This window comes from Eretmochelys imbricata, chromosome 20 (genome assembly GCF_965152235.1).
Source record: "Eretmochelys imbricata isolate rEreImb1 chromosome 20, rEreImb1.hap1, whole genome shotgun sequence".
In the NCBI taxonomy this organism is placed as follows: domain Eukaryota; kingdom Metazoa; phylum Chordata; order Testudines; family Cheloniidae; genus Eretmochelys; species Eretmochelys imbricata.
Genome location: NC_135591.1, coordinates 2,240,543 through 2,263,205, shown reverse-complemented (window position 1 = coordinate 2,263,205; position 22,663 = coordinate 2,240,543). Strand labels below are relative to the sequence as shown.

Here is a 22,663-nt window from a genome sequence, read left to right as displayed (position 1 = left end):
TCTTAATCCATGGGGAAATGGGGGGAAGCAGGTAGCTGCATAGGGCCAGCAACAGGCCATTGAGCAGAACTAGCCTTCTGCAGGTCCCTCGCCCTGCCCAAGATCTAGGCAGGGCCCGGCCTCAGCCAGCCCACACTGCCAGAGATAACGTTTATCACTGCGGACCAGCACGGCTGAGAGCTGGGAAGGAGCAGATTCTATTTCCCACCCCCGCCCCTGTTCTCCAAACGCCCCGGCCCCTGGCACACGCAGGAAGAGAAGAGCAGCAAGGTGCCACCTTGCCCAGTTTGTCAAATGCCAAGTGTACCATGCCTCAGCCCCTTCTGAGGGGGCAGACCGGGGCCTATGCTCATTACCACGCTGGGGAGCGTGCACAAAGCCATTGCACCTCCCCCTGCCCCCTCCCCACGCTGGGCCTGCAAACACTTGGCCTGGAACGAGCCCCTCCCTCCTGGCATCAGCCTCGGGAGAACCAGCCAGGCAGAAGTGTTCATGATGAACAGGGAAGAGGCGCTCTGCCCTCAGGCAGTGCCAGGGGCTTGCCCCACAGTGCATCTCAGCCCCTGCCCAGGACGAGCTGTCAGGGTTACTTCCCCACTCTGGGGTACAGATGTGGGGACCCACCTGCAAGACCCCCTAAGCTTATTTTTACCCGCTTAGATGAAAAACTTTCCCAAGGCACAAATTCCATCTTGCCCTTGAACAGTATGCTGCCACCACCAAGTGATTTAGACAAAGAATCAGGGAAAGGCCCACTTGGCGTTCCTGTTCCCCCAAAATAGCCCCCCAAACCCCTTCACCCCCTTTCCTGGGGAGGCTGGAGAATAATATCCTAACCAATTGGTTACAAAGCGAACACAGACCCAAACCCCTGGATCTTTGGACACTGAAAAGAAAAAAAAGAGAAAAAAAAATCAATCCGTTCTTAAAAGAAGAATTTTATTTAAAATAAAAAAAAAAAAAAGAAAAAGGTAAAAATCCCCTCTGTAAAGTCAGGTGGGAAGAGAACTTTACAGGGTAACAAAAGATGCACAAAACACAGAGGAACCTCCCCCCCCCCGAGCCTTAGCTTCAAAGTTACAACAAAACAGGGATAAGCCTCCCTCCAGCAAAGGGAAGATTCACAAGCTGTGAAAACAAAGATAAACTAATCTCCCTTACCTGGCTGTACTTACAATTTCTGTAATAGGAGAGACTGGCTCAGAAGGGTTTGGAGGACATGGACTGATGTCCAGTCCCGCTTAATCCCAAGAGCGAACACACACAGAAACACAGAACCCAAACCAAAGCCTCTCCTCGCCCCCATGCAGCCGACCAAAGCTCATGCTGCAATACGCCTGTTCGTCTCTAAGGTGCCACAGGACTCATGTCTCCAAGGAGCAGCCGTGTTAGTCTGTATCCGTAAAGAGAACAGGAGGACTTGTGGTGCCTTAGAGACTAACCCATTTATTTGAGCATAAGCTCACTTCAGCAGATGCTCACGAAAGCTTATGCTCATATAAATGGGTTAGTCTCTAAGGTGCCGCAAGTCCTCCTGTTCTTCTTACAGGACTCTTGGCCGCTTTTCCAGATCCGGGCTAACACAGCTCCCCTTTGATGCAGATTTGAAAGTATCTTTTGTCCGCATTGGTTCCTTTGGTCAGGTGCCAACCAGGTTATTTGAGCTTCTGAACCCCTTGCAGGTAAGGAGGAATTTTATGCTACCCTTAGCTGTATATTTATGACACGAGCCCTTAAGGCCAGTGCCAAGGCTGCCAGGCAGGAGGCCACTTGGTACCAATCACGCCCAGTAGGAACTGGGCTGAACCAGCCTCAGGCCAGCCCATGGACACACAGGACTTCCTCCCGCTTCCGACCTGGACTCGCCCCAGCCGCAGAGAAATCACAGTCTCCCTCACCTTCGCCTAGGACCCAACCTGACCCCTCCTGTCACTTGTTGATTTAACTCTGCACCTGTGGATGGTGACATCAGCCCAGCTCTTAGCAGGCGGGGGCAGAGAGGCAGCCCCGCTGTGCCATGCATTCACACTCCTGGCTCCTGCTGGTCACAAGAGGCGTTAGGAACAGAGACTGCTAGAGCCGAGGAAAGAGGTTGCTCAGGCCACTTGACCACCTGGAGCCTGAAGCAGCTGGTGCCCAGACAGACAGACACCCAGTCCCATCCACTTGGGCCTTCAACTTGCGTCTCTCAGCTCCCGAGAAGCAGGTCCGTAGCCCGACCTGGCTGCAGGCTAGAGGTGGTTTCCTGCCAGTCACACTCCCTCAGTGGGAGCATCAGGTGGCCTGACTGAAACCCCTTGTCTATCACCCCCCAGAGGGGGGCAACCCACCTGTGCTCACTGGGCATGGTGGGATTCTGCCCCAGCCCAGGAATTCACATCAAAGCAAGTGCAGGTGGGTGCTGGGGAGCTGGGCTCAGGCTGGCCCTGTTTGGGAGCGGGGGGGGCATGTGACACTCAACCCCCTCCAACAGGCACCTTGATAAATCCGGTGACACCCCTAAGCTGGTGCCAGGCCAGGCCCTGCCAGTCATGAGCTTTGGCTTACAGGCTGCTCAACTGCACCCTCTGCTGACCAGCCAGGCAAAGGACAAGCCTAAGCCCCCAACTACAGCCTTGTGCTCCAGGCACCCTCCTCCAGAGAGGGCTGGGGGCGAGAGCAGCTCTGCAATAGCCGTAGGGGATCTGCACCCCGCTGTGCTCAGTACCCCAGGATCAGAGCCCGGCCTGGGCTGGGGGAGCTGGGCGCACAGGCAGGGGAACTGCCTTCGGGGTACCCAGGATCATTCCGGTTTGCCTCAATGGCTGGTCACGAGCACAGACCCTGCGGGCGTGAAGGGGAGGCCCAGCACAGGTGAGTTAAAATCTCAGCTGTTCCCCCCCTTTGGTCCCTGGGGTCCGTGGATGGGGCTGAGAGGCAGTAGATTTTCACAAGTCTACTGCCCGGCTGGCTGCGGGTTCAGAAACAATTCCTTTGCTCCCCTGATCTGACCCCACAGGAGCCAGGAGGAGAGCGGGTTCTCTCCGGGATGGAGAAGCCAACCCTCCATACCCCCCCAGCTAGCTCCAGACACAATAAAACAGCAGCTTCATTTAATACACGGATTTTTTTCTGACATTAAATACATTGGTAAATCAGCCGTTAAATTCTGTTACCATGATTGTTATTTTAAATGCAATGTAGGAGCTTTCTCAAAGCAAAAACAACGGATCAGAAAAAAAAAAAAGGCAAGCGGGATTAAGGGGGTGGGGGGGGGGGGGTTCAAAAGCTGCAGTGTCCCGATTTGGTCCAGGGATTTAGCCAGAAAACACACACTCCTGTAAGAGGGTTATGGACACTGGTGAACGTAGAGGAGTCTGGACACCGGCTCTGCGCGTTCCAGCTTTGCCAGCAGGGTGGATGCTGCACAAAGAGCACTGGTTGTCGGACAGGTAAGCAGAGTCTTTCCACCGAGCAGAAAGAGTCTTTCCAGCAAGGACAAAGCCCCCCATGTACGTTAGAAGTGCAGCCTGAAATCTCCAACAACGCCCTTGTGTTAGTGGCAGGGGGAAGTTACGTGTCATGTCACTGCAGGGACTGGAGGAGAAAAGAACCGAATACCCACGAGGCCATGCCACGCTTCAGCCCTCCCGAAGGTCTCCTGGCCGCAAGAAAGGGCCCCCCGCGCACAGCCCAGCTCAGCGAGGAGTGATGGTAAAGGCTAGCTCAGCCTCCCAGCCACTTCCTAATCTATTTCCCACCCGTCCTGGGCTGGGCCTGGTGCTTCCCCTGCCTAGTTGTTTTGCTGCTTCAACTCTGCTTGACTAGACAATACAAAACGAGAGGAGGACAGGAGCCTGCTTCATGCAAGATGCTGGGGCTCCAGTTTGGCTAGTGCTGGGGGAGGGCATCACCTCTCCCCCTTGGAGGGATCCCACTTCAAAGCCACCCCCCGCACACACACCCCCCAATAAACACACAGGGCAACATCCTCATCTCAGCCTGGGAACCTTGAGCAAGGCACGAGCTCCCTCGCAGGCTCTCCCCGGGACAGCCAGTGCAGGAACAGTGCGGAGGGGCCGACCGATTCTCAACATACGACTGAGCCGGCAGAAGGGGCCAGGACTGACAGCACCAGAGGCAGTTCATCCAGAGAACAGGTGCAGGGGGACGTGCAAGATTCCCTTTGTCCCTGCTCTGGGAGACTCCCACAAGACGTAAAGTTAAGCCTGTGGCCCTGTCAACCTCCAAGGCACCGAAGGAAAGCCGCCAGCTAGTGCCAGCAGTAACGGTGCGTCAAGGATCCTCGGCAGGTCACAACATATCCACGGGCGACTCAGGGCAGCTCGGAGCCAGAGGCAAGAGACTCCGTGCCCTGGTCTCCCCCTGTATCTCGGCAGGGCACCAGGACCGTTTTGCTGTCCAGTTTGGAACCTGCTACAGTACATTAAGCCCCAGGGAAGACTGTCTGAACAGGCAACCCCTGTAACAGGAGGTTCCCGCTACGAGCAGCTCTATCATTAACAAAGCTACGGGGGTGCTGCTCTGATGCCCTGGGATCAGCTGTTCCAGGACTACCCCGGGGGCTTCCCATCCAGCCCAACAGAACCAAGCGCTATTTACAGCCCAAATAAAACATGCGGCTACTTTGCACATGAGAGCTTGTATTTCCAAGGGGCCCTCAGCAGTGGAGCGGAGTTTGTGACATTACACAGACAGGGAGTGTGTGCAGCCAGGCTGGGTGCTTGTGACCTGCCAACGTAACCAGCTGGGGCAGGCGTGGGTGTGAGGTGCGAAAGACCCTCCCTGGGAGCAGTGACACCCCTCTCCCTCAGCGCCCAGAGAGGAGGCAGACTGGACTGTGCGTTGATGTCAGTTTCCTCCTGCAGGTTCTCCTGGCAGGCACCTCCAGGAAACCAGTGTGTTCCCCTTCCACGGGGAGGGGCCGAGCCCTTGCCAGCGTCCCAGAGGGAGGAGGAGACTCTCCTTGCATCATCCGCCCTCCCCACCTCACCCAAGTTCCAGCCCATGCTAGAAAGGCAAGGGAGCCGATCCACACATGCTGAGCTGGACAGGGGCACAGGGAAGGGGAAGTACACAGCACAGCTGCCATTCCCAGGACCAGGAAGGCGGGTCCTCTGCCTTTGCATGGCCTCACCTTCTTTAACACCAACTCCCAGCCCCATGTCCCTCCTGGAGCTCCCTAGGTTTGCTGCTCCGCACGCTCACCACCCCACCCCCTCCTACAGACAAAGAGGGGACACCCCTGCTCTGGGACTATTTTATGACCCCCCCCATTCTGAAGTGATCCTTGCTAGTCGCTTGGGACTGCAGTGTAACAGACAAAGCGAGCCCAGTTTCCCTGCACGTAGCGTGGAGCTCCTCAGCTTACACAACACAGGAGCGGACTGGAGCCCAGAGAATAAAACCTTTGGTGGGTTCCTCTTCGCGGAGGGAGCAGCAGAAATCAGTGCAGTGACCCCCCCCAGGAGCCCTCCAGCTAGCTTAAACTGAATGTGGCCCAAGACAAGATAAGCTCAACTGGACAGACTGGAGATTAAAGTGCAAACCAGAGAATTTGCGTGCCTGGTGATGGGGGAAGAATAAACCAACAGCTCCGAGAGGCCAGGAGCTCTTGAGGGGCGTATCACTGCAAGATACTGGGCGCAGCCGAAACTTTGGGGTTTTACACCCCCACCCAAGTCAGTATTAATGATACCATTTGCCACACAGCTGTAGAATCCATCCACCAGCTGACGCTGGGTGCACTGGCCTGGCGTTACCAAGATCAGGGGGATTACGGGAACGTAGTTCATGATTCTATTCATGCTGCTGAGACTCCGCAGCACTGAAGAGTCATTGTCTGTGTTCGCTTCACAGCGATCCATGCTAGCCAGCAGGAGGCCTGATTCTAGAGCACAGGATTCCACCCCTCACTTCCCCCCGTTCCCCCACCACTTCCACTCCCTTGCTGGAAAGGCCACCCAGGAAGAAATTAAGGACACTGCAGCTTCCCCCCATCCCCCAAACATTGAAACAGATGAAAAAAACAGGATAAAAATTAAAGAGAAAACCCACAAGACACCCTCAGAAATAGCATTTTCTGTAGGTCCCCATTCAACTTATTCTTCATGAAATAAACCTACAAGGGTTAAGTTTCCACCTCCTTTGGGCCCCTCCCCCCAGCATTAAATAAAGGGGGGGATGGGTAGAAGAGGACAGGTGTTACAGGACTGAGAACACAGAGGGGGTGGGGGGGAGGGAGGAATCAATCAGAATTAGGTAGCTATTTGCACCTGTAATACAAAGCGAAGAGTTTGGTTTTTGGAAGTCAAGTCCCCGGTCGATCTAGTTCCACTGTCACTGGGGGGGGACAGGTGTCTGGCGGTGGTTCTGAAGCATTAAAAAGTGCAGTTAGAGGCATCAGGAGGGATTCGGTTCAGACGGGTGTCGGTGCGCCGGTGTTAGGGGAGGTGAAGTGTGGTGGGCAGGGGTGGGAATGGAGGTTATATCTTAGCTCTTCCTCTCGCGTCGGCCTCTCTCGAAAGCCACCCTTCAGTTGCTACAACACTGGCTCTTGTTCTGCTGGCTCTGCTCGTGGAGGTCCACGCCTCGGCTCCTTCCCGCCACGCCACTCGTGCTCTGGGGCTCGCTCTTTGGCAGCTTCTTGGCTGGAGGGGGGGAGAGGGGAGAGTGAGCGAGGCCGACGGAGGGGAGCAGTAACAGCAACCGCTCCCCTCCCAGCCCCTTGGGCCACAACAACGCCGCTGACCACCTTCTGCCCGGGCCGGTTCTCAGATGGCCCATTTCTGAGACTCCAGTCTGGATTTCAGAGCCACCTCCCAGCTGCCCCCACCACCACTCTGCTCTCGGGGGAACCCAGCTCCTGTCCTGCTGCGTCCCCCACGGCCCTCCAGAGCGAGCCAGCACCAGGAGAGCTGGCTGGAGTCGCTCCTGCTCCCCTCAAAGCTCACGTGCAGGTCCTGCTGCACAACCGACCATTACTGGCTCCACTCAGGCCAGAAGGAGCCAGCCGAGCTCCCAGGGCCTTTATGTGGACGTGGAGATTTGGAAACTTCCCAGGCGATGCAGATTCTGCGCAAGTGGCAGCTCCCAGGGCTTTTGTTTGCCCAGGTGGATTTGAAGGCATTAAAGACGAAGGTGCTAAGAAAATCAGAAATGAGGCAGCCCTGGAGATGTGAGAAGGAGCCACGGTTTCAGCTGGCTCCGTGACCAAGCAGGGATGTGGAAGGTGTCCGAGGGCAAAGACCCAGCAGCGTAATCCGTAACTGCAAAGGCTAGCCTGGCACTTCCCCAAGGGAGATCTTCGTCCCTGGTCCCCTCCGAGTCTTCCAAGGCTAATGCTGCTTCAGCATGGAGCCTCCACGTTGACCCCCGCACCAGAGCCTGACAACAAATCACGGCTTGCTTCCTTACTGAATATTCAGCAGTAAGCTCCCCCCCCGCCCCCAGAAACGCCCTCAGGAACCACGTTATGTCCTGGAGCAGGACAGGAAGGGGGGCTCCCCATGGGGCTCCAGCCCTCCACATGGGCTGCATGAATCAGCATCTGTACAGAGCTCAGGTGGGAACTGCCTCCCGCAGCCACCTGGTGCAGAGCTCCCGACACAGAAGCCTGGTAGATCTGCAGCAAGCCAGGGGCACCTTCGGCCTGTCTACTGCCCTGGGGCGGATGCCGTCCAGCACCCACACCTTACCGATTGCCAGGAAGAGATCGTTAACGTTCATCGCTGTCTTGGCAGACGTCTCCATGAACAACAGGCTGTTGTCATCAGCGTAGGCTTGTGCCTCCTGTAACAGAGACACAAGTATCACTGTTCCGGGGGGTTCCTGCCTGGAGGCCGTGGGAAGGGTGAGTGGTGGCCAGACCCACCAACAAGGCCCTTTTACCGGCACTGACAGTCCCGCCTCTACAGAAGAGGCCGAGGTCCTCTGCTATGCAGCCAAGCCAGCAGCTCCAGAGATGGACCGTTAACCACTATGGACTGGAGGCAGGAAGCAGCAAACGCTGCTCTCTCGGAGGCTTTGAGAGGCTCCTGCAGAGACTACGCTGCTCAGTGCTTTGCAGGGGCTCGGCTGTGCTGACAGGCCTCGCCAGCTGCCCTTTGAGCAGTGGGAATGGATTCCCGCCAGCGAGACGGGAGCAGTGATCCACCTCGCAGGGCAGGGTGGAGAACGCCCCGTGCCGCTCAGAGGGGCTGCTGACACGGCAAGGACTGTTTACTGTGGGCAGCGATGCTGCTGCAGACACCCCCGCTCCTGCGTGGATTAGACTTCCCCTTCCTAGTGCAGCCACCACACTCAGGTTCTCACTGCCACTGGGCGTACCTGACAGCATGTGCCCAACGGGCCCAAAAGCTGCCAGCTGGCCGGCCCCTGGCCAGAGCAGAGACTCCCGCGCTGCTGCAGCTAGATGCCAAGAGGTTTTCAATGGCCAGGGGCAGAACTCGGGGGGCTGGGAAGCCTTAGCCAAGTCCACAAACCCCAGCTACTCACTTCATATTCTACCATGCGCTTGTTGGCGAGGTCAGCCTTGTTGCCCGCTAAGGCTATGACGATGCTGGGGCTGGCTTGCCGCTGTAGCTCTTTCACCCATGTCTTCGCTCGGGCAAATGTTTCCTGGAAGAGAAAGGTGAGAGAGGACAGCGTAAAGTCAGTGACCTGCCAGACTCTGGGCGAGTCTGCAGCCAAGCTAGAAACAGAACCCAGGTTTCCCAGCTCCTTGCCTTAACCCTGAGACCATCCTTCCTCCTAGACTGGGACAATTCCATGCCTCCCTATTCCCCCTGGCACCAGGAAAGCTAAGGGAGAACTCCAAATGTACCTGGTTGGTGATGTCATAGACCACAATGGCAGCTTGTGCCCCCCGGTAATACATTGGGGCCAGACTGTGATATCTCTCCTGGCCAGCTGTGTCCCAGATCTCAAACTTGACTGTTGTGTCATCCAGGCAGACGGACTGTGTGAGAAACGCCGCTGTTGAGAGGAAAGGAGACAGTCGTACAAGTAGCACTCAGCCCGTTGCGCTGGGTTCTGTGCATACAGCAAGAGAGGCCTATCCTGGAGAGCTGTCAATCTAAGTAGATTGACAGGCAAAGCCCAGAAGGGGAAGTGACTCGCCCAAGGGGACACAGCAAGTCGTTGGCAAAGCCAGGTCTCCTGACTCCGAATCTAGGACCTTGGAGCATGCTGCTCTCTAGGCATCGTTCACACAGGAACAGGTTAATCATTTCAAGTTTGGACATTGACATTAACATTCACCCCCTACTGCTGAAACCCAGCTGCTGTGCACCAGCTGCACGCTTATGCGGAGATCAAAGACGGCTCACATGGCATCTGCAATCAGGAACCAGTCCTGTGTTCAGGAAGGAGCTGGGGGTTTGTGGCTGCGTTAAGGAGTTTGACAGACACTAGCGTCTCCCGATCCGTCATACGTGGGGGATACAAACAGGAACAGTGTTTGTGCCCAGGCAGGTTGGCACATCCCAATGCTGTCGTGCGGGATGCAACACGAGCCAGAGCAGGATACTGTGACCTACATTTTCAAGTGGGACTAGCAATCATGTTAAAAGGGGCTTGGTTTTCAGAGGAGCACAGCACCCTTTGATGTTAAGTTGGGAGCCCTAGTGCCTTTCAAAGACATAAGCCTTCAGGAGCCTGGTTCCATTCCCCGCAGCTCTTGGGGCCAGAGTATTGGTGACATGCAGCGCCCCCCTCCCCCTCAGTAAAAAGGGTTTGCACGTGACTGTCAAACCTAACTGACCCTTAAGTCCCCTTGCAAAGGTAGGGAAACAGACACAATGGGGTGCTGTTTGCCCGCAGCAGAGCCCAGGAGTCCTGGCTCCCAGTTCCACACACTAACTGATGTCTATGGATTTGTCTGGCCACGTGAGCGCATGATCGGTCCCCCCAAGCTAGGGGGGAAGACAGGCTGAGAGAAGGCAAAAAATACATTAAAAAGGCTCTACAGGAGCCAAGACTGAGCACGCAGGTGGCGAGCAACCCAGGTGTCAGACCAGCGCTGGGCCCTGAAGGAGTCAGGAACACGTCTCCAGGGGGATTCACCCCATGATCACCCAGCGCTTCCTCAGCCCTCCCCTACTGCAAGTCTCCAAGCTCGCAATGAAAGGTGGGTCAGGGTGGTCCCCACTTTACAGAGGGGGTAGTGACGCACGCACACGAACAGAACTCAGGTCTCAACTCCTGCTTCAGTTCTCTAGCCATTGGACAACACTGGCTCACTGCCCATTACACAGACATGCCACCTATTAATCCAAGGTGCATTGTGCTATCTTGTCTCAGCCGTGGTCTGAAAATTGGCTGTACCATCTTCACACGCACTATGGGATTCTTTCAGGCGCGTCAGCAAGTCACAGCTACATCCTTGTACATACAGTGAGGCCGCAGGTAGTTCTGGAAGGAGCATGGATTCATTACGCCAACTACCACTGTGCCTCGCCCTGCTACTCACTTGGGCCCCTCTGAAGGCATGACAGGCCTTGGGCTGCTCACAGTGATAAGGCAGGGTCTGCAATGGCCAACCAAGGGCAGCTGGGCCCTAATCAGGTGGGGAGCGAGGGAAGCCAGGAGCTCCAGAGGACTGTGGGGAAGTCTGCATCTACCCCCTCGATACACACCCCCATGCTCTCGCACAGCACTTACCCCCGATGGTGCTCTCCTGGTATTCGTGGAACTGACCCTTGACGAAGCGCAGCACCAGACTGGACTTCCCCACCGCGGACTCGCCCAGCAGCACTAGCTTAAACTGACAGATTTTACTAGCTTGGGACTGACCATTCGGCCTGGCAGCTCCTCTGCTGGTCATGGCCTGGATTCCGGTCACAGCCTGCGCCCCAACGGATCGGAGAACCTTCGTGCCACTGACCAGCTCTTGGCTTGGTTCTGAGCCAAGGAACAGTATCCTAGAGGCTCAACTCTCCTGAAACACAAGAGGGAGAGACGAATTAGCACATGGTACAAATACAACACTACAGAGTTTGAAGGGCTCCGAGTTTTTTGGTCTCAGACGTTAACTCCGTTGGATTTATGGATCAGTAACCGCCTTGCATACCACACACCAGGGTGAGCAAGGAATAGAACCCGGGAGTCTGACTTGCCTACTGCACCTACTAGGACACGCTCCCTTTCCTGCCAAGAGCTCTGATTCTCCCATACATTAAGGTAGAGAGATGCCCGAGCCTCACTGGCAGGTAAGCTTTAAAAAAGGAGCAAGCTGACAAGCAGAAATCGGGCCAAGGAGGGAAAGAAAAAGCCGGATCCTTACAACTGAGTGAGTGAGTCAGCAATCCTAGCAGATGTCTCACTTGCATTCCTGGAGAAGTAGCAAACAGCTCCTGGATAGGAACGCGCATTGCACCATGTGGTACCAAGGGCCAGGGCAGAGCCTCTGACCTGTTCTAGGAAGGGGCAGGAGGATTCAAGAACTCTGTTATGCAGCAACAAGCTCAGGCCCCATTTGCAGCCTGAATGCATCTGTTCTGTTTACTGCAAATGGCCTGAAATTCCACATCTGCTCGTCTCCCCTCCCTGCCCCGGCTCTCTGGGGGCAGGACGGAGGGACTGACCTATTTCATCGCTGCCGTTCTGAAGGGAAATTCCTAAGTGAGGGGCAGTCGAGTCAATTTTTGTTTACGTATTTTGAGATCCCCACTCACACGCACAGTACAGGCACACTGCCACCGCACAAGGGCTATGGGTAGACCACGTTCCCTGCCCAGTTAACCACCCCGCCAAATTTTAAAGCCTTCCCTGTGAAAAAGCTCAGTTACCAGCTCTTGCTGCAGAGTGAAATTGATGCAATCCTGGTCAGTTTCACATAGCCACTACCCATGGCCAAAAGAAGTTCTCCCCCAACCCAGGCAATGGGTGAAAAGACCATACTGCTGGGAGTTCTCAAGAAGACGACGTGGTGAGACAGAAGGCTGACTACACCCAGAGTTGTGCTGGTTTAACTTAAACCAGTCTAACCCCGTTTAGTTAGACCAGTGCCAGAGGCTGTGTGAACAATTGACGGCAGTTGACGTGAAGTCAACTAGGAACAGGTTTAAACAAGATCTAAATAAGCCACTCTGAAACCTGAAGCATCCAAAAGGTGTGCACTAGTTTGGCAAAAGTGGTACGTGTACAGTCAACAACAGAGGGTCCTATTTCAAGTGGTGGGTGGAGGGGGGTTAACCAGGTAGGGATATAACTGGAATAGATTTTAATTGAAATAGGACACAATCTGAAATAAGCACCCAGACATCTGCATCGCAGAGGTGTGAACGACAGACTCTTGTTTTGGTTCCAGTTTGCGTGTAGCCAACACCTCGGGTCTGCCAGTGGCTGAGCATTTATGTCCCTAAGAAGAAAAGGAGGACTTGTGGCATCTTAGAGACTAGGTGTCCTCCTTTTCTTTTTGCGAATTCAGACTAACACAGCTGCGACTCTGAAATATGTCCCTAAGGTCTCCCAGGACTTCAGCCACGTCTACACTATCCGCCGGACAGTGATCAATCTATCGGGGATCGATTTATCATGTCTAGTGTAGACGTGATAAATTGATCCCCGATCGCTCTGCCGTCAACTCCGGACCACCACAGCAAGAGGCGGAAGCGGAGTCGACGGGGAGGGGCGGCCGTCGATCCCGCGCCGTAAGGACACAAAGTAAGTGATTCTAAGTCTATCTAAGATACGTCGACTTCAGCTACGAGAATAGCGTAGCTGAAGTAGACGTATCTTAGATCAATCCCCCGCACCCCGAGAGCATAGACCAGGCCTTCAGCTCAATCCTTTGTGCAATGCACTAGGAGACTGTGAGAAAGGGTTCCTTCGATCTGACGTGAAATGCATTTTAAGACCTCAAAACACATGCATGCTAGCGATGCTTCTTTATTAGAATCCCCTTAGAAAACAACGGATGCTGACCTGTGTTAATTCAAATAGCTCTACATCTGCGTTAGGACGTTAGTAACTGCCAAAAAGGTATGGGGAGCAATGGAAGAAAACGGCATTAAACTTCAGAATCTGTTTATTTCACCATTTAACTGATTAAATTGTGAGGCACAGCTTAGCCCTTTATTCCAGTGGATTCTCACCCCCAGCGATGAGTCGGGGGAATTTAGCAAAGCACGTGGTGGTTGGTTTGCCTACCTACTCTCCGAAGCCCATTTCTGGATTCCATAGCCAGCACTGGTGACCTTGGAGCTAAGGGCAGACAGGTTTCTCAAATGCAGGCAACTGGGCCAAGATTTTTCCAGAAGTCCTGATTGTGGCTATCAAATCTGAGACACCTTCAAAAGACCTGAATCAGTGGCCGTGCGCTCAGGTCCCCTTGAGGCCTCTTAAATTAGACACCCAAAAATCACTAGCCATTTTTCAGTGTCTCAGGCCTTTCCTTCTGAGTTCAAACCTAAAGGAAGGGCTTCCAGGCCTTGAGGTGAGAGATCGGATCCAAGACTGGTGTGTTATAGGGCAGACCCTGGAGCAAAGATTTGTTAGCATTAACAGGGCCAAGTATACAAGAAAACAAGGGTCATCTGAAGACTTATCAGCGAGCAGCCAGGAAAAGCCTGGCCATTTCCCGTTCCCCATCTGCTTTGAGACAAGCAGACTAAAGGCCAAAACCTGGCAGGAAATGCTCACTGTAACCGCTGTGATTTGTACAAATCGAACGCTGGGCAGCCCAATACTTCCCAGTCCCACCAAGGAAGAGGGACAGTCACCATTTTATTGTTCAAAAAGCAAGAATCCAAGGACAACGGGAAAAGGTTTCAAAGCCCATAATGGCCAAAGCTGTCTGGTAGCAACCCAAGTACTGCACGTTCAGCTTTCCTGGAGCTGAGCTGGCTAAAGATAGGGAAACGCTTCCTTCCGCTTCGAGGACCTTGTTTTGTTAAATATGTGAGAGAGGAATGATTAAGCAATGACCTCGTCAGCATCCTATGAGAGTTTCCTGGGGAGAGTCCTGCGTGATTCTGGGGAAGCTGGCACAAGCCAGAGTGTTCCGATGCTTAGAAGCCACTCTCTGCTTTGCGGCACCGGGGCACAGCTTCAAATTAGGCCAGACACAGATGGGCAGAGTTAGATACAGAGGGAGCAATATGAGGGTTAAGCAACTACAATTAGGGCCAGAGTTGAAAGTCCTCAGCGCCTCCCATCGCGAGCTGATCTCTTTCGGAAGTCCGGCCCTTGGAAGAATAAGAATACTGGGCTTCTCCAACTGAAGACATTCCCATTGCTTGTCCCAGAGGGTGAATTGCTGGTCACCACACCCTCTCTCTCAACCTGCCAATCACTGGATAGTTACAACACTTTGTATGCTGGCTTCAGCAAGTCACAAGAGGCTAAACATGAAGGACATTTCAGAGCAACAGCCAGGATTTGACAACAGCACCACCTCATTGCAAAGCCAGTCACCACAGACCCTTAAAGGTGACCTGCAAAGGGTGGTTTGTTTGGGTTTTTTAAAACAGCTTTGCCTTTGAAGGCTTCTGCAGAAATCAGGAACCTTGTCTGGCCTTCCCTCTATGCTGAAGGTCCGAGCTCTCACACCTTAATTGTTCAGTCTGAACAAAGGTGTTCTCTCCCCCGAGCAGGTGTTTGGTATTGGGGAGCAGGTGAGAAGATGCTGTAACCATTCTGACAAATCTCTTCTTCGCAACTGCTGCAGCTTCCGCTTCCTGGTGATGTACTCATTTCATTTGTTCCCTAAGTCACCACAGGCTTCCAGGGGGGGCGGACAGGAAAGTAACAAAGACACTTTTCAGATTCTTCTACAGCATAAAGATGCTGACACAAGCCAAGCTACCCTCCTCCTCACTGCAGCTCAGGTCACCTAAGTGCCTAGTAAATTGGTACCAGATAAAATGGTCATCTCTCAACAATTCTCTGCACTCAGACAGGGCCTTCCAAGCCAAGGATCTCAAAGCACTTTACGAACCTAGCTGAATTAAGCCTTCCCATACCCCGGGGAGTAGCACCCCCATTTCAGAGAGGAGGAAGGGAAAGCACAGACATGAAGTCTCTTGCCACGGCCATAAAGCGACTCTGGCAGAGCTGTGTGTCAGGCATAAGAACATTCAACCTGCATGCTACTTCGCACAAGAGCTCCTAAGAGCTTCTTCTGTTACTTGGGTTTCCCTCCCACGACAAGACCAAGCTTCTTCATGGTGTTTGAAAGTGAGGTGTGCACACTTGTGCGTAAACACGCCACGAGAGCAGACAAACCAACACAGCTCATCGAGGTTCCCAGAAAAGTCAAATCCTGTTGTACTACTGGTGACCAGCGACTGGCATGGAGATGGGACGCTGAATACAAGTGCTGCAGCCACCCTTTAGACTCAGCTCTTCGGAGCAGGGACCGTCTACTCTGTGCCCAACTGTGAGGTCCTGTTCTTGGATGGTCCCTAGCCACCGCTGTAACACACATTACTACAATCCCAAGAAAGCTCCGGGAACTCACCCCGAACGCGATCAGAGTAGTTGATCCAGCCGTCCACTCATATTCGCTAAACAGAGAGCTCCATCCCAACAGAAGCTTCCACCAATATCAAGAATGAATTTAACTCAAAGAAATTAAATCGGAAAAGCCCTCCTCTGAAGCAAGGGGGCTTCTACAGATCAGGGGTTCTCAAATCCCCCCCCATGCTATAAAAACCTCCCTGGCCCAGCTGTGCCACCACATCTGTTTTTCTGCATATAAAAGCCAGGAGGAGAATTGTCTGGAGCCCCACACCAGGAGAGGCACGGCAGAGCTATGTTGCTCAGGCTTCACCCAGGACTGGGGCTGAAGCTGGTGTGGTTCGGGACCCCAGGGTGCAGTCCCACATGGCAGGACTTTGGCTTTCCGGCCTGGGCCCTAGTGAGCCTAATGCCAGTCATGCTTGGCAGACCCCCTGAAACCTGCTCACACACCCCCAGGGGGTCCCAGACCCCTGGCTGAGAACCACTGCTATAGATTATATAAAGAAAAGGAGTACTTGTGGCACCTTAGAGACTAACCAATTTATTTGAGCATGAGCTTTCGTGAGCTACAGCTAGTGAGCTGTAGCTCACGAAAGCTCATGCTCAAATAAATTGGTTAGTCTCTAAGGTGCCACAAGTACTCCTTTTCTTTTTGCGAATACAGACTAACACGGCTGTTACTCTGAAACCATAGATTATATAGATACCTTTCTTTAAAAGGCTACTGTCCAAATTTGGCTCTCTTTCATTGACTACCTGAAATAACTAGAATGAGGTATCCAACCCCTAACAGGTCAAAGCCCTCAGTCCATTAGCTCTTCAGATCTTTCAGTAAATCCGTGTAACCTGCCGTAGCATCCTTTGGACATTTTCAGAGTAATTTTATATCTGCGTTAATATTAAACATCTGTTGGAACCACAATTACTATCCAGAAAGTTACTTACCAACCAAAGCAAAACATTTCCAGAAAGCATCCAACAGCTAGACCAGAAACTGAGGACCCCCTTGGAGCCCCATTTTACTCTGCATCAGTGACATACACATCACAACCCTTAGCTTGCACAAGTTACAATAAAGGTGTTTTAACAGCAGTCAGCTGACAAGCTTCAGCTTGGCAGCCGACTTGGACATCTCCATTGCCAACATTAGAGATTCAGGAGTCAGTTTGGCTGACCATTTCATTACCCTGAGAAGCGGAGCAGGGCTCAACAACTGGCTCTGATGCACTGAGCAAGTTCAGGGTGAAAGAACTGGGAAAGAGATCCACACAGCCCATTCCTTACCGATTCCCTGCCCCCTACTACCAGCACTGAAAGGACAAATATGTGGCGTAGGGAGCTAGCTAGATATCCACCCTTGGATCAGATCATCCCCAGTTTCACTGCACTGACTTCAGTGGGGTTGCAGCAGGGATGAATGCGATCCATTGCAATTCAGTCATTAAGAGTGTTAATAGCAGAACTTTGTTTCAGGGAAGGGCCTGTTCAGGAGATACCCCCAGGAGTTGGAGTTGCAACAGCCTGTCTGGGTTAACTGCTTTCCTGTTGCCAATGTTACTTTTCCTATGTCTTAATCACATACAACATAAGCCACTGCCATCAAAACCACACGCATGGGTTAAATCTGCCATCAGCCCTCTCTCCCCACCCCGCTTTATTACCTAGCCAGACAGTGAAGAGGATGCAACAAACTGGATCCTACCCTGACCACGCAGTATTTGAAAGCCTGAAAGGCAGGAGTTACAGATCCGACCCCAGTGCACACCCAAGTAGTGTGGAACCCCATTCCCTTCAGTGGGCATTCTGCCGGGGCAAGGGCTGCAGGATCAGGTTCCTCACAGGAATGAGAAGATGAGAGCATATTACAAGGGAGCCACTGCTCTGGACTCTCTGAGATGTTTTGAGACTCTTTGAGCACTGGACTGGGTTTCCTAGGGACGTGGCAGAATCTCCTTCCTTAGAGGTTTTTAAGGCCCGGCTTGACAAAGCCCTGGCTGGGATGATTTAGTTGCTTTGAGCAGGGGGTTGGACTAGATGACCTCCTCAGGTCCCTTCCATCCCTGATATTCTATGTTCCTGAAGAGCCCTGGTGATGCACCGTCAGATACAAAATAACAGGAGCACAGCCTGATACAGCTCGCTGGGAGCTTGTTCCGTTTATTAATAAGGTTGCAATGGATCCACCATTTTCCCCATCCAGGTATGAGACTTCTCAACAGGGGCCCAGGCATACCCACTGTTCAGACAAGAGACATTTACCTACACAGCCTTTCTAGTCTTCAAAGTGCATTACACACTAGTTTATCCTCAGCATCCACAGGAAAGAGAAGTATCCTCCCCTCCAGTTTACTGTTGAGAACTAAGCCCAAGAGCCACTTGCAACAGGTGATGGCGGGTCTTGTCTACATGGGGATTTGAAACTAAGAGTCCTGTGTCATAGCTGCCATTAAAATGCGTACATTCCTGCCTCTGGTTCTTTCCTCAATACGTATCCTGGATCCTGAACTACGCTGCAGTCCGGCCACCTCTACCCAGCTCGGTTCCAATTACAGTCACCAAACAAAGCTTTAAGAGTCACCGCTGGGATAATTAGCACCTCTGTCTCCAGGGTATTTACATGTAAAGTCACTCCACACCACTGACCATTAAAGAGGTAATGCTCATTGACTCACAATATTGATATCCGGTGGATCAAGGGCCACCAGTCTTCTTTCTACTAGACAGATTAGGAATATCCTGTACAACAACTGCAGTCACCCAGGAATGCCCTGTTGTCCGCAAATTAATGCGACACTCACACAGAACTTGAGGAGCCGCAGAGACAGGACCCAGCCTCTCCTGCTCCAAAACACACGTCCATTTCAGTTGAGGGGGGAAAAAGTAGGATCTCCCTTAGCAATACAAGGCCTATCTAACACAGGTGAGCAGTTTTGATTTCATCCAGTGGAAGGCAGCGATACATGGATGGAATTAACCAGCACAATATAGCAATTTAATAGTTAAATTAAAGCTTGTTTTCAGCAGGCATTGGGCGATGTAGTGATCTGGGAAAGGATCAACTAGAATTTTGGAAGACTTAATAAAACTTTGCACCCAGGGCAAGCATTAGCTCTCCAGACACCAGTTGAGCGTTTGCCTGGTAAGCTTTCATGGCATTGCTGGAAGACTAAGGGACACGGGGTTTATTAAGCACCCCGCAACAAAGCTGTCACTTGTCTCTATGACCCCGCCAGAGTCTGATTATCCTTCGATCGCAACCACTTGTTGCAAGTGTAAAATAAAACAGGGATTTACTGTCAGACACAGGCAGGCGGAAAGAGGGGTGAGCATGTTGCCCGCAGCATGGAAAGCTCTTGTGCTGAGCTTATAGTAAACTTTGGAAATTAGTCACATAAGAAGCACCTGGAAGGCAGGGCTCTCCCCCAAGATAGGCCAGAATATTCCCTGCCATGCTCCCCCATGCATCCGAACAGAGGCAATAATGGTCCCACAAGTTGTCTCTAGCAAGAGCATGTATTGATTTAAATAAAAGGAGGGACTTGAGAGTTAGCTCTCCTTGACACACTGGCCTGGCCACGAACATTGCTAAAGGGCTAATAACAACACAGCCATGTTCTAGGCGAGCATGGGGAGGTGATCAGCAGTCACTTGGCAATGTTTAATAGATCCTGACACCCAAAGGAGGTTAAAAGTCACTTCCCCTCTATGTACCCTCCATTTCCCCACTCACACAGTGAAGCTGTGGCAAAGCTGGCAGTGGCAGCCAGGAGTCCAAGCTCCCAGTCCCTTGCTCTAGCTATTAACAATGCAGCGTCTCTTCCTTTCCCTCCACAAGAAGTTAGGAAAATTCATATGGGTACTAGGCCAGTCATCAAACATTAATAAGCAGGGAGGAAAGCGTTGCATATGTGAAGCCACTTAAAGAACACAGAAAATATTTCTGAGATGGAGTTGAAGACTAGGGGAAAATTCAGGGTAGGGTTCGAGAGAGTACAGCGACCCTTAAGGATTTCAGCACTGGGAGGAGTGAACCCGCTTAACCATTGTGAGAGCAGGAGATCTGCTTCCTCCCCTCCATCACGCTTAGAGGAAGTTGTTCACATCACTGCTTTACTACTCTGTAAGCAAGGAGAATGAAAATGGTTGGGCCAATGGCAAGGAGTAATGGGACAAAATTAAGGGGAGGCAAGCTCAGCCCGAATGTCAGGAAAAGCTTCCCAAGAGCAGAGATCTGCTAAAGGATGAAATAGTTCTCAGGGTAAGCCCACACTGCAATTTAAGACCAGGATTTGAACTCAGGCTCAAGCCTAACCCCCCTTCTGTCTACACACAAATGGTGCTAACCCAGGGTCCCAGGATCCCACAGGGGCGGAGGGTCCAAGGCTGAGTCAAGTCCAGACCCAGGGTTCAAGCCCTATTGCTTTGCAGTGTAGATGCAGCCCCGCCCCACTGGACTTGTGCTCTGAGGGTATGTCTACACTGATACTAAAACCCACAGCACTGTGCTCAAAGCCCAGGTCAGCTGACTCAGGCTCCAGGGCTAAAAACTGCAGTGTAGACATTCAGGCTGGAGCTGAGACCATCCTCTCATGCCATGGATATTTTATCAAAATGTAGATGTACCATGGGAGTCCACCAGAAGTATTCCACAATCCCACGGGCTGACTTTCTTTGTCCTCCGGACAGTCAAGTTTTCCCACACTGCACCACAAACAAAGGGCTAGAGCAGCCACACTTTGGGAGGGTGCTAGGAAGTCCGAGATACAGGTGGTTGAACATGGGCCTGCAAGATGAAATGTAGACACTGGAGTCCCAGCGTTCTACAGTTCCTAACCTGGAGTTAAAAATGCATGTAGACGCTCAAACCTTAGGTTAACAATCCCAGGGTCTGCTAATTTGAGTTCTACTAGCCCTGGACTGACATTGCAGTGTAGACATATCTCCAGAGAGAACTGGTGAAAGCACCATTACTGCAGGAATCTTTAAAACTAGACTGGATACAGGAGACAAGACTGTCGGTAGCAATTACACACTAATATAGCAGGGACTGGATGATCTACAAGGCCTCCCCAATCTCTGAACTTCCATGATTCACTTCCTCCTTTCCTTAATTGACATGCAAATAATAAAGTATCCGATTCAACATAGAAAATTTAACATGAGCTGACAGCACTGCGGCCATCCCAGAAGGGGAAAGAACTAACCTAAATACCAAGAGCCCTTGAGGCACTAGTGCCCTGAAAATAAACATTCCAGCGCATATTGCATTCTAACGGGCCCATCACTGTAGCCTCTACTTATGTTTGGAGACAGCCATAGGATTCCAGCTGAGAGACTAACCCATATTCCCAGGTAGAGTCTGGCAATCAGCCCCTACTAGGAACGACCCGTGAGACAAACCTGATAATTGATGGTACACCAGGTTATCCCATCTTCCCAGCTGCCCCAATTTAGAAGGCAGAGTCCCTTTTTGCTCTCACCAATAAAAGAAATATTTATCACTTTTCCACTTTGTCCCTCTGGGAAGATCTCCTGTTCCAATGCATTTTTAATGGAGTTAAATTGGAAGACAAAGATTAGAAGCACCTCAGGGCTGTGGGATTCTATCCATGAATTTCTAATATTCCCGTCTTCATACTATCCAGGAGCTAACAACAAGGATTAGTGGAACCACCAGCAATGCCCAGCCAGGAACACGTTGGAGGCTGAGTCGACAGACCAGCCCTAGATGTTAATTATACACTATGTGGTTCCACTTGCACAGGTCTGCTCACAAGAACAGAAACGCAGTGAGGTGGTGTTTTCCATCCCCAGGTGTCCCTACTGTTAAGAGCTATAAGCTGCTGGTGTGTTTGGTGGGCTGACCAGGAGGAGGAAGAGGGGCGAGCATCTGTGCTGTATTGTCCCTCACTATGGAAAAGGCACATTAGTAACATGGGCAGGTGTGAGGACCGAGAATGAACTCAGGCCCCAGCACTGGGGACAGGTGCATTCAGGCCTCGAGCAGAGCGGTGTGCAAAGGGGGACAGGGGAAACAGAAAGGAGTCTCTGTACCCTCACCTAGGCAGACAGAGCACAGCTGGGGGGGGGGGGCACAGCAGGCCCAAAAAGCTTGCTGGGACCTCAAGAACCCCAAACCCTGGGGCAGGGGCACGGGGTGGGGCGGGGGGGGGGGGGAGATATACAGCCCCTTTGCCATCCTACAGGAAGACACACCCTGATCTCCCCTCCCCGCAATGGGGCAGCCCTACCAGCTGCCAAGCCCCCTCCACCCCACTACCCTGGGCCCCCCGAGTCCTTCGCTACCCCCAGAGAGACCCAAGTCTCCCCCCTTCCTTCCAGCCTGCCCAGCCCCTCCCCCCAGGGCAGCCACCCCCAGCCCAACCCCGGGCTCCGCCCCCTGCCCCCAGGCTCCGCCCCCTGCCCCCCCCCACGGACACCAGTTCCCCCCCCCCGGACACCACCCCCCCGCCACGGACCGGACCCCCCCGCGCCCAGCCCCCAACCATCCGAGGGCCCCCCCTCCGGGGTCCGGCCCCTCCCAACTCCTCCCCCCGCCCCCTAGGCCCCCACCCGGGGCCCCGGCCGCGCCGCGCCCCGCCCCCGCTCCCCGGTACCTGAGGCGGCTCCAGCTCCAGCTCCCCCCGTCTCGGCCCCTAAAGTGTCGAACACACAAACAGCTGCTCTCAACCGAACCTGCCGCTGGTGGGCGGGGTTAAGCGGCGGCCGCGCCAATCCGTGCCGGGCACCTGGCGAGCGGACCCGCCCCTGCCACCCGCCTCGCCCAATTGCCGCTCCGGAAAACGCATCGCCGGGCCCCCCAATTCGATTCACCAATGAGAGCTCAGAAGTGGCCGGACGGGCGCAAAATTTGGCCAATGACAACTGGGACAGCATGGTGGTAACAGACCAATAAAATGGAAAAACGTCATGATAGGGTGGATCTTATGTTAACTGACGGACTCTGAAGCCAATGAAACAGCAGTTCTTCCGGCGGCTGCAGCAACAACAAATAAGGTGACCTAAACGGGCGGGACCCTCGAGCTCCGCTGTCCAATCAGAATAAGGAATTCCGTCCCCTCTTTCCAATCACAGGGCAGACAGCCTCCAGCTTTACCAATCTGAGACCAGAACGCGATGATTGACAAGCGACCGAAGGCGTCTCACCCTCCCTATTCTGTCCAATTAAAGGACGGCC

General features: G+C 53.0%; 1 protein-coding gene across 1 annotated transcript; it reads right to left on the bottom strand.

Moving 5' to 3' along the window:
* Positions 1-918: 918 nt before the first annotated feature.
* Positions 919-22,172, bottom strand: RAB5B (RAB5B, member RAS oncogene family). Its single transcript, XM_077838858.1, has 6 exons — positions 22,083-22,172; positions 10,663-10,939; positions 8,825-8,976; positions 8,497-8,619; positions 7,698-7,791; positions 919-6,650 (listed from the first exon to the last, which is right to left on the bottom strand). The coding sequence occupies exons 2-6, from the start codon at positions 10,823-10,825 to the stop codon at positions 6,535-6,537; spliced, it is 648 nt and encodes a 215-aa protein (XP_077694984.1). The 5' UTR covers positions 10,826-10,939; positions 22,083-22,172; the 3' UTR covers positions 919-6,534.
* Between the last annotated feature and the right edge of the window lie 491 nt (positions 22,173-22,663).